The sequence below is a fragment of the Triturus cristatus genome, chromosome 2_2 (assembly GCF_964204655.1).
Source record: "Triturus cristatus chromosome 2_2, aTriCri1.1, whole genome shotgun sequence".
NCBI lineage: Eukaryota > Metazoa > Chordata > Amphibia > Caudata > Salamandridae > Triturus > Triturus cristatus.
Window position 1 is genome coordinate 1,091,906,937 of NC_140582.1, and position 12,723 is coordinate 1,091,919,659.

Here is a 12,723-nt window from a genome sequence, read left to right on the forward strand (position 1 = left end):
AATATGGTACTAACATCCTCAAAACCAGGGCAAGGCTCTTTGGGTACTTGGAATTTCGCCTGTGGGCTGTAACGCAGAGGGCGGATTTCAAGGCTGGTTGGGCTGCCATGGCAGTGCTTGGCGAATATTTTTGAAAAACTATGATTTCACCTCTGGAGCCATTTTCTTCCAAACATGTAGTAGGGAAGAAAAACAGACAGACCACTCCACCCCTACACCACACCACACCATTCAACACCACAGACACCCACTCATGCCGTCATTTGCACCTGACGCAATGTGAGGCTAGTTTGAACATTTTTGGCAGGGCGGAGTTGAGTTCCTAGTCCAGCTCTGCTCTATTTAGATTGAGCCAAGCTACTCATTCTGTAAATTTGTTAGTACTGGGAATTCTAGTTGATTGGGTGAGAACGGTTCCAATGAGTCATTTTTTTTTTTACAGAGTTTTATATAGCACAAACTTGACCCGAATTGGGTATCAGAGCGCTTTACATAGCACCAGTTGCGCACACATTCATTTTTGTTAGGCACGGTGAGATTAAGTGATTTGCCCAGAATCACAGGATGTTCAGCGTCATTGCCGAGACTCAAACCCAGTTCCCCAGATTCGAAGTCGACCACCCTAGCCGTTAGGCCAGCTTATGAGTTCTTAGCTAGCATCTGAACTGTTACAGAGAAAAGTTCAGTTGCAGCATGTATCTGGCTGCTGATGGTGTGTAGCTGTTGCTATTTTTTATTTAGCAAGTTGAGTATTTTTTGTCCAACAGCCCACATACACAGCTGGCTCTGCTAGAAACCATTTGGAACTGGAATTTACCCAAAGGCCTGCATTGACTAACGAAAGGAGTACTGGGACACCAGAAATCAAATATTAAAGATAGCACACTTATTTTAATTCAGCATAAATGCACACTCGGATCGATCTAGAGCTTAGATTCTACCAGGTATCGTAATTGACTGTATCAAGAAGGGGAAGTGACCATGAATGTCTTACATTTGCAGAGGCAGTGGATGGTGACCAAAAATGCGATTAGAAAGATGAGGGCCACTGCTCCCAAAGGAACCAAGATGTACAAGGAACAGGAGAAGTCCAATGATTTCTTCTTCTGGGTCTTATCTGCAAGACAAATGGCTCAGTGAGAGGCACAATGAATGAAAGGAAAAGACAATGTATTGAGCGCGATAGCTACCCTTAGGCGTCCTAGCGCTGCAGACAACACGTGCAGGGAAAACAGTTGAAGCTATACAGGTTTATTAAAAAGAAGAGTTTTTAGAAGTTTACGAAATGGGAGCAAGTCACTAGGCATTTCATCAGATCAGTCATGGCAATACACATAGCAAATGGTAGCTGTGCAACATATGGCACATTTATTAAAATGAAATGTATATTAGACACATAATTCTTGTTGTTAAAAGTATTAACATGAAAAGCTTCCATTATTGCACTGTGGAACAAACAAAACTTCAGAAGAAAGGCATAGTGTTCATCAACCATTGCTAGCATTGCAGTGAATGGTTTGATCCATCCATCATATGCCATTTGCTTCACACTGATGGATGATAATTTTGAGTGTTGTAATATTTAACATTTTATAAATTGTATTGTCACTTTTTCTGTTGTTTAACTTATTTTTGTTGCTGTTGGCATTGTAGGGTAACAGGATGGGAAGTATTTTAAATCTCTTCTTAAAACTTTTAATGGCTATATTTTTATATATAATTTTATCTGTAATTGCTTTGTAGTCATTTCCAGTTTTTAGTTACAAAAATTGGCACAAATATTTTTAGACGTTTATGGAAATATAATTTATGTTTATTTTTATTTTTTTATATTCAATGTATTTTGTATTACTTTATTTGCATTACTTTAGGATTGGAACCATTAAATCTGAGCTTTCTAATGTTTAATATTTTCCCTACTGTTGCTTACGCTGAAGTGGGGAATAATAAACCTAACCCGTCCAAAGTCCACCACTATTACTACTATTGAGTATGTTTTTTTTTTTTTTTTTTTTTTTTTTGAAAAACCTTTATTGACATGTCAATCAAGAACAAGTATGGGCCTACAACCCCCCGGGGCCGGCCGCTAAGCAATCAGAGCAACAAAGATCAAATGTAAACACCGGCAGCACCTCGGGGAGCAGAATCTTCATGCTAATACTGTGAACAGCGCAGGTAGGACACCAGGAGAAAGAAGGTTTTCATTTTACAATGGAACAAGACAGAAGGATCAGGTGCCGAACAATTTCCCAACAGCGATAAAAGGTATGCAGAGTAATAGACGTAAGCAATAAACAGCAATCTATTGGATCAATGGCGCAGACACAGGAAATTCAGGATGGGGAAGAATATTATAAACAGTTGCGCCTGCAGTCCCCCGCCCGAACTCCCAGAGAACACCCCGGAAATTGTGGCACACGTGAAACGGCAACGAGCCATAACAAAGGAGGTGTATCACGCTGATCCCAGAAAAAGAAAAACAAGAGGAATCAGAGAAGAAAAAGGAGGCCATGGAAAAAGAGGTGAAAGACTAAAGAATCCCCTCCCCCAACCCCCCACCCTGCACCTCTGCAAATGAGTACGGCCCCCCCCCCCAGCAGTGTGCCTGTCGCCCTAGAACCAGACCCGAAATATAGAAGAATAGGGAAAAAGAGTAGGAAAAGAACCCCACCAGACGGGGGGGTATAGAAAGTGTTAATAAACTGGAGGAGGGCCTTCAAAAACATACCCCCGGCTTCTCCCTCCCGCACGGTAAGTTTTCCCCAAAGTAAACAATAAACAGCACAAAATCGATCGTATCAAAGAAAGATGGGGAGCATTATGCACCTATTATGCTAACAGCTATGCCATGAGAGCACGCAACCCCTGAGCCCGCCCGTCCACTAGATGACCACCCCTGAAGGATCAGCCTTATCCCTGACCACTCTTTGCAATTCCGCCCATGCCTACCCCTCGACCCAGCGCCATGTCCAATGTTCCAAGGTAGAGGAGTGTCCAAAAACGACCAAGAAGCGACGCACACAGGTGGGGTGGAAGTCTCTGAGCACCAACACAGTCCGCATCATGGAGGGACGGGCTTCCCAGTGCTGCCCCAGGATCTGCACTGCACTCGAGGTCCAGGAAGGCAGAAGCAGCCAAAGTAGACAATTGTTGCTGGAATTGTCCCCGGGTCGCCGGAGGCTGTGTACGGGACGAGGCCACCACCTCCCAATCAGGTCCAATACCTCCGGGACAGATCAGACCCTCAGCTAGCCGATCACACGGTAGCATATTGTCCGGAGTGTCCAGCTGTGCGCTAGTCTCAGGGGTGGCCGCAACAGTGTCCTCCTGTGCGCAGTGTGGGAAGTCCCTGTGTACCTGAGGACAGGCGGGCCGCCACTGTCCCAACGCTGATGCCACACCGTCGAGCTTACTCCCCAAGACCCCGACGCCATGAACCAAGGAGGAATGAAGAGCACCAAGGGCCTCGAGGAGGTCGCCGTACCCCAGCACAGCTCTCTGCGATCGCTCCGCCACACTCCCAAAAGTCACACACTCCCAATCCTGCTGCGACCCAGTGGACAGGATGGTAGGCCGCATCGCAACAAGATGGCCGCCAAGTATGCCCGACCCGTATTGGGGCCGGGACCCAGGGACAAGCGCCTCGAGGTCCACGTCGCTGGAGACAGGGTTCCGGGGGCAGGCAAAAAAGTTATCCGTTGCGTGGTCACGGGCAACAGTCGTCCCCACCACGGACCAGCTCCCGCGAAAATCCGGGAGCGGCCCGCAAGGATCAGGGCGAGATACGGGCGGCGTCCGGGCAGCTCACCATCAAAGGCAGGGGCAATCACCGGAGGATCTGAGAATTGCACCCCCGGGCATGCACTCGGTCCGCTACGCTTGACAGTAGGAACGACCACGACGAAATGTAGGCCGAGTTTGGCACCGCTCCGGTGGACCGACTCCACCCAGTCACCACAGGCCGCTGTTGTTGAACTGCCACCCGGCCAAGGCGTCCACTCGAGGTCCTGGCTCCAGGGCTGCACGGGCCGCAAAGTTCAAATGCACATTTCTCCGGCGATACCGCAGCCAGAAACCTCGGAGTCACACGATCGGGTGCCACTCTCCTTCAGAAACACAATCGCATAGCACAGGCTGAGGATCTCGTGCAGGATATCCGTGCGGGGTGCGGAGGTACACAGAGCCGGGAGTCTACGCTGCCGTCCCGGTCGCCATCTTGGCTCCTCCTTCCACTATTGAGTATGTTGAAGTGGAAATAGTAAATCTAAACCCTCCGAACTCCAATCACATTCCCTACTGTTGCTTGTGCTGGAGTGGGAATAGTAAATCTGACCCCTCCAAAGTCCAGCACTTTCCTTACTGTTGCTCAGGTTGGAGTGGGAGTAGTAAATCTTTTAGCTGATTCAAAAAAAATAGTTTTCATATATTCTTTGTTTTCATTTCAAAAGTTAATTTAATTAAAATAATTTTTATTATTTGTAGTAATATGTTTTTATTTTTATTAACTTATTTTATGTTTTCATGTCGTTATTGCATATTTTTGGCAAACAATTAATAGCTGGTGTGTGTAAATTTCATTCACTTTTTCTTATTCATGTTAAAGTAATATTTATATATTTTTTATTTTTTGCAATTATTTTAAAGTATATGTTTCTATTTTTCTGTTTATGTTATAATTTTTAAATTAGGAGTATATTAATGTTATATTATTTTTAAAGTTAATATATGTTTTAAATCTAGTATAGTGTATAATATTTAAGAATCACTATAATTCAAGTCATGGCTACTATCGCCAAGGTCGGCAGAGTAGAAGTTCTCCCAGAACCCCGGTGGTGCCTCCTCAATATATGGGAACCTACCGATCTTAACCACGCAGCACGAACATGGGCAACCCTGGGGATTACTCTGGCGAACCGAAATATTGCACAACACTGGGGGGCATCCACTGCCCCTCTACACCATCATTGGTGTCAAGACTTAGATAGGGCAGTGGTAGCGGACAAAATGGTATTTATCCACAGGGGTTGCCACCGTAAATGGATACGTGTATGGGGCAGATGGAACACATTCCGAGGCAACATATGCTCCCCTCCAGCGGAGGCCTCCGACCCTGAAATAAGTGACTAGCCTCTCCGACACGCTATGGGTACGCATGGAAGCATGGACTTGATATGTGCTACTTTGATGCCACAAAGATGGGTGCGCATTGCAACCTTGTATTCAATATTCAGTGTAATATTGCCTTGTCAATTGTATACTGTGAGATTGTTACTAATGTCTGATGTCAGCAAATCTTTTCCCAAAAAAGCAAAAAAAAAGAATCACTATATTTACCTATTTTATGACGATACTGTGGTCTTCTATGTTTGTTGTTAATATTTTTGACTTTGCATATATAAGTCTATATTTGTGTTATCAATATTTATTTAGCAATATATTTGTTGCCAATATTTTTGTCTGCGAAATTGTGTCATACAACCATGGATGTACTGCAAGTAGTGCCTAAGTGTACCCACCATAAAGCGCAGTAAGGCGCTTTACAGCATAGCGTGCAGCACAGTGGGGTCAGTTTGTGTTAGAAATCTTGGTGTTCCTGCGTTATGCTGGCCAAAAGCGCTAAAGTGCTTAAGGTAAGATATAGATGAATACCAATGAGAACTTTAGGACATGTGGGGGCATATTATCAAGCCTGGCGTTAAAATTATCGCCGCTTTAGCGGCAGAAAACTGCCGCTAAAACGGCGATAATGCGCTTGATAATATGCCCGTGAGAATTCCAATAGAAGCCCAGGTTGACACCAGAACATGGGCTTCTATGGGAATTCTCTGAGGCATATTATCAAGCCCTTTATCGCCGCTTTAGCGGCAGTTTTCTGTCGCTAAAGCGGCGATAATTTTAACGCCGTTTCTTGATAATATGCCCCTTCATTTCCACAGGCATTTGTATTTGCACACGCCCGCTATGATTCTTCCTGAATTATGCTAAGACATACATTATGCAAGAGCATCGATAGCTAAACCTTTCTTCTGGCAGGTTTTTAAAAAAGTGACCCATAATACAGCTCCTGTGCCCAGGCTAAAACAATTAGTGGTGCCTTCTCCAGATACTTTCAATAGTTCCACAACACCTGTTTGTAGAAATATCGAATTCCTTGTTTAATTTGAAGTTATTGAAAAATGCTAACTTTTCATGACACACGTTATTGTTAACAGCCAAATATGTAACGCGGCTGGGCATCAAAAATATTAAGAGACTTCAGGATTCGAGCTTCAGGATGCACATTAGTTGATTAGAGACATGTATTTGGAAATGTTTCAAGATAAGGGCTATTTAATTTTTTTAAGACTTGTTTTGATTGTCAACTAATTCTGGTGTATAACAAAATATTTGAAACTGCCTGGTAACCAAGGCGGTCTGTTCCTAAGACGAATAAATAAAAGCATGTCAAACAGGAACTATGACAACCGAAACAACATGAAGGGTGAAGGCAATGCAACAGGAGATATCTACAGAGCAAAGGTCACATTTCATTGCCAGAGTACATTGTCATTGACATGGGAAAATCACTAATTACTGTTTCATAGAATATATATTTGTTTTTTCTCTGGAGTTTTATATAGCACAAAGTTGACGGGGAGGTTTCAGGTATCAGAGCGCTTTACATGAGCACCAGTTGCGTTATATAAGGACACATTCATTTTTGTTAGGCACGGAGAGAATAAGTGAATTGCCTAGAATCACAGGATGTTGAGCGTCTTTGCCGAGACTCTAACCCAGTTCGGAGGTTGACCGCCTTAGCCGTGAGGCTACTCCCCTCTATTACAATGGCATTACACAAAACATAACTGATAATAGTCACAGTGTGAAAGGGCCTGCGTCAGTCTTACGCCTGCCATGAAGCAGACATAACATATTGATCTTATAGATTTCAATGCACCACTTCCACGAGGCTTGGGTGCGGGGGAATGCCCACCCTGCATACATTATACCTGATGCAGGTATAATGTGGCACAGGGGTTTACAAAGTGACACATCTGCCTAATGTGTCACTTTGTAAATAGGGTGTGACATGGTGCATTTTTTACACACTGCCGGTGCTCACCCGCGGCGTAAAAGTGACGCAAGGCCTCATAAATAAGGCCCTTACTTTCTAGCTCAAATGTTAGCTGGTCTCCTTTCAGTTTTTGTATTCAGGCGTTCAACTGGTACCTTTGCCCAGCCAGTATTAATTTGTGTTAAAAGTACTGAAATGGTACTGCAACATAATGTGCTGCATTGTGCTGTATATTTTACATTTTCTTGACCAATAACTTAGCCAGCTATGCTGTATAATTTGGCCCTCCGTTGCAGCATAATCCCTGTCATCTTTGACATATTTTATACAGGGTGTGTAAAAGTTGCAAAGATAGTTTTGTCCACATTTGTCACAAAATGGTAAAAAATGTAATTGACTTCTCAAAGTTGTCAGACTTTCTGCTTTTACTGCACCCAGTAAGACTGTGTGACACATTTGAACGTGTAAGTGTAACACTTAGGGCCCAATTACGATGTCGGTTGGAAAGCATTCTGACCGAATCGGTCTTGGAATGGTTTCTAACCGAATCGGATACGTGGAGTCCGACCGACCAATTACAGTGGTTTTGGATACCATTCGGTCAGACTCCCATTGACTTCAATGGGAGTCTGTGTTCCGACCGAATACAAAGGCTCCCCTTGAAGAAAGGGGTGGCTGTGGAAAATGATGTACCCTCTGACGGGCACCCCTTGGTGCCTTGCCAGACAGCATAGTCTGAAAGGGGGGGTCCCTTGAGTACCCCCCAGGGCCTCATTTGGAATGTTTTGGGTCAAGGGGACCTGCTACGGGCCCCCAAAGTCAGATTACGACAGCCGATCCATGTCGGGACAACCGATTCGGAAAGGCTATCCGACATCTTAATCGCTAGGTCAGACCTATATGAGTCGGTTCCGAATGACTCAGTTCCTCTGAATGCCATCTGGAATATATATATCTAAATTTTCAAAACTAATGGGGCGCTCCGCTCAGCTCCTACCCTGAAAGTCTCGGGGTGATTCGTCATGTGGGGGCCGAGAAAAAGGGGGGTCCCAAAACGCGTTTTCCCCATGCATTTTTCCATAGGACCTTTAGTCGCAGCTACAGCCCGAACGGCTGAACAGAATTATGTGAAATTTGGCAGAGAGGTAGCCATAAGGTCAAGGAAGTGCCTTTTGCAGGTCTGGTGTAAATCTGTTCAGTATTTCCTGAGAAAATAGCATTTAAAAGCATATCAATATCTATACGCGCGCACCGTGCGTGCACTGTGCGCGCAACCTGCCATGCGCGAGCGCAATTCTGATTGGTTGTTACATGTCAGTAAACATTCGAATCGGTCGAAACCAGGAAGTGTCGGCCGCCATTTTGTCTCTCGCAGTCTTAGGGGGTGAAAAAAAAAGGTGGAGAACGTGAAAAGGGGGCCGAGTGGACAGGTCCTGACCCCTAGCCTTGGTCAGGGTGTCACAGCAGGACCCCCAAGGGAGAAAAAAACAATTATTTTTTTTTAAAAATAATCGGGAGGTGCGCGCACCGCGCGCGCATGGCACGCACTGCGTACCGTGGGTGCTCGGTGCGTGAAGCGCACGGTGCGCGCACCTCGCGAGTTTTAAAAAACAAAAATTTCACGGTGCGCGCACGGTGAAAAACCTGAAAAAAAAAGACATTAATAAATACATAACTTAGCATTTAAAAAAACGTACAAATTCACTGAAAAAACCATAGGTTTCACACGTTATAGTTAGGAATTAGCATTTAAAAAACCTTACAAATTCACTTAAAAAACCATAGGTTTCACACATGTTATAGTTAGCTGGACATTTCCCTCGTAAAAAACCAATGAAATTCCCCGTTATAGTTAGACGCGTTTCGGGGCCCCCCTTTTTTCTCAGCCCCCGCTTGACTAATCACCCGGAGACTTTCAGGGTAGGAGCGGAGCGGAGCGCCCCACCTATTTTGAAAAATTCGCGAGGATTCGTCAACCGGCGCCAAAGTTATTCAAAATAGAATTTTCAGATTTCCTATGGAAACACGGTCCTAACTATAACTATCTACTGGCGACCGCCAGTAGATTATATATATAATATATATATATATATATATATATATATATATATATATATATATATAGTATGAATACCTCAGATTACCATTAAATTAACATAACATGAATAACTCAGATTACTATAAATTAGTATATGTCTTACAACCTCAGAAATTCCCCTAAATGCACAATACAATTAACATTATGGCTGGAAAGTAAAAGAGAAATTTGCAGAGTAATGGTATGCGTCAACTGTCACCTCCATATTACATGCCTAGTAATAACTCTAATTGCATAATTGATCACATCACTTTTAACATCCATATCACAGCATTGGTGAAAAATGATTTTGGAGGTAACGAATTTTGACCAGCGGAGCACAGTCTTGGTGTGTTCACAGCTGGTCATGATATTCCACACTAAATCTGAAAATTGTGACTCCACGTAGCCCACTGTCCATGGCGGCCATGCTCTTTGTTGGACGGGGCAGGGTGTGGTCTATGGCCACTCCCTGGCTCCTCCTCTGTAAGGCCCGCACCAATAGCGCATGTTAGGTGGTGCACAGCAGGGTATTGGTGCACATCCAACTCCAGGCACATTTGGGCATTGCACAGTGGGGTCTGGGACTTGGCAGTGACTCACAGACACATTGGAGCATCAGAACCTGCAGCTACTGCACCAGACGCACTCGGCAGAAGGCCATGGCCGGTGGGTTCAGTGGATAGACCTGTCCTGCCCCAAAACTCCTGTTTGACTTAAAATTTAAAAAAACCAATTTGTTTACTGCCACATTTTACTCTGATGAGCGGTGTACACAAAACTTAACATAACTTGACGTGGCTTTAGATAATAAAGTTGAATGTGATATTTGTTCACTAATTTTGTCCAACTGTGCCAGAGTTAGTAGCAAATCAAAGCTTTGTTTAACCCCTTCCCCTTATTTTGCTCTTCCTTGGCAGATGTGAAAAAAACTGACATACAGAAGTAACCTAGAGCTGCTGAAAGTCTGCTAAATCCAGGCAGATTTATCAAACAAACCAAAGTTATAAAGAAAAAACAATAAACACATTGACAGTCAAATCTGCCACACAACCATAACATCTGCATACATAAAGCCACGAGTTCATTTCAATATCTTGATGTTAACATCTGAATATCTCCATATATTGTATTTGTATGTTACATGTTTATTTTGGGGCAGTTAGAATGAAACCTATGATATTTTACAGTCACAAATAGTCAGTTAAATACGGTACTATATTGTTTGGTTGTCTGCATTAAAAGAAAGAAACATGTTTATATATGTTCAGGAATTACGATGGAATTTAGTGAAAACATTATTATTATGTGATATAATAAGAATCGCGTGTTTCTGTAGAAGAGACTTCGCAGCTGCACTGTGCAATAATCAGCCACAAAGTACCCAGAATGCAATTCGAATGTTACAGTTTTATTGACCGTCTCTGGGCAGAATGCTGATTGGACGAAGGGCATTAACTAGCTGAGCAGTGTGTGATGAAGCATCCTTTATCCAAGTCATCACATATGGATAGTAATTAGATGGGAAGAAGGAAATCGGAATGACACCAGACGTCTGGTTAAATTAAATCTACAATTCAGAGACATTATGGAATATCGGCCATTTAGGAAAAATGTGTCACAGGTAGGACATCATTTTCATGTGAAATGGATTATAACCACTGCTGTTTGAGCAATAAAAGGAGCAAAACATATGCATATGTATACATGTGCATACGGGTAGCATGGCTGATTTTTAATATATGACATATTTTTTATTTTGAATGTGCATTTTTTTTTGCTGCTGATCAGCACACACATGCATGTATATAAATAATGTATGCATTTATTTCTCTACAGTATTGACCTTTGTTGGTCAAAGGAATTTGGCCCAGAGATAAAAGGGAGAACACACTTCAGGAAATTGATAAGTACGTCCCCAGAGAAGGAAACGCTGGCTAGGAAGGCTCCAGCACTTAGCAGGAAGACGCGATTTGGACATTTACCTGTGGTCGGGACAGTGGGACAGGTACAGTTGTCTGAAGTCCTCGAGGTCCTCCCAGCAGCATTGTGAATGGAAATGGCTTTAGGAGCTGGCGTGGTGACTGCAAGTAGAGAAAAGGAAAACACGTGACTCAACTAATATCTACTGCTCTTACTTCTACTACTATTGCCACTCCTGCCCTTCCACAACGAATAATATTAACCTCATTTTATGTAATCCCGCATACGGCCATTTTTTATTTTTAGAGTTCTCTAAATAGGAGTTACCATGACACAGTTTAATAGTACTTAGGGGCGGATTTATATCTTGGCGGTAAGGATACTCCGCTGCAACGGCAACAGAATATCTTCACCGCCACGATAATGGTCCTCCCTATATGCAGGGCGGCCATTGGTGCACTACTCTGTGTCAACCATTGGCTAGGGCCCCTCAGACGGCCAACGAAGTAAGAGTTGTCGAAAAACTGTCTATCTGTCCATCTGCCAAATTAGGATGGGCAGACATCTAGCCGTATTTTTGCTGTCCGTCGGGCCAGTAAAAAAGAAATAATGCCTTCTTTTTTTGTTTTCAAACAGAAAATACTGTTACAAGATTTTCTTTTTGAAAATAAAAAATCAAACAGTCTAGTGCAGGGCTTCGTCATATTGTCGGAGCACTGCACCAAACAGCAAAATGCACTGACAGGAACCGCCACCGCCATGATGGCGGTACCTGGCAATGCTTTATAAATAACCACCAGCTTGGCGGTCATTTATAATTCGACAGTCGGTCCTTTCACTGGTTTAACACAAGAATTGTCTCTCTCGCCCTTGCGGAACAACAGTCTGCCTGCCAATATCTAAATTGGGAGATTAATTCCTTGATTGTTATACCATTCATAATAATAACACCACTCTTACTCCAACTACTGCTAAAATTGGTAAAAGAGCAACATAAAAACAATAATACTAATAATAATAACAGAAAAATTATTATATTCAAGTTTATTGTAGTACAATTTAATATATAGTAGAATTAAAAACATATTAAACAGCAATCCGGCCATCAATGGCAACTTGCCCATTAGGTCATTGTAGCTCCTCACTACCTTTATCCCCGTCTAGCTAAGGGTCTGAAAGTATGGAGTGCGCAGCTCGAGACCCTCGGATTGATGGGGGGACATAAGAGATGTGCATGTTGGATGGACCAGCAGGTTCTCCCCCATCAGGCATGCACAGTTTGTATGGCTCTGAGTGCTGCCGCAAAGTACTCTGCAGGACTTAAAGTCATGGTCTGCAAACAGTGCTGAAGTACAGGGCTCACACTTACAAAATCATGAACACTGCGGGAGCCCTCAGGCCTGGGCTGTCTCTCACACTCAAGAGTGGTGCAGGAACTGCCAAGTGTGCTGAGCTAATAGCTGAGGGGGCTGCAGGAGCGTGAGAAAGGTGTAAGCCGCTTGAGGCGGGCAGGGGGAACCAGTTAGCACAACACAGGTATTACAAAAAGGAAAGTCTTGATTGATGCTGGTGTGTGTGTGTGCCTGTATGTGTGTGCAGGTGCATGTGTGTTTGAATGTGCATATGTGATTGCATCAATGTGAGACACCCTACTTGGTCTGCTGGTGAA

At 43.5% G+C, this 12,723-nt stretch overlaps 1 protein-coding gene across 1 annotated transcript in view; it reads right to left on the bottom strand.

The window, feature by feature from the left end:
* The window catches only part of CD8A (CD8 subunit alpha), a 55,017-nt gene that overhangs the window by 18,705 nt on the left and 23,589 nt on the right, over positions 1-12,723 (bottom strand). The window contains exons 3-4 of the mRNA XM_085642639.1: positions 11,117-11,215; positions 995-1,117 (exon numbers count right to left, since the gene is read on the bottom strand). Of these exons, the coding sequence (XP_085498765.1) occupies positions 995-1,117; positions 11,117-11,215 (222 nt within the window). The remainder of the gene's footprint in view (positions 1-994; positions 1,118-11,116; positions 11,216-12,723) is intronic.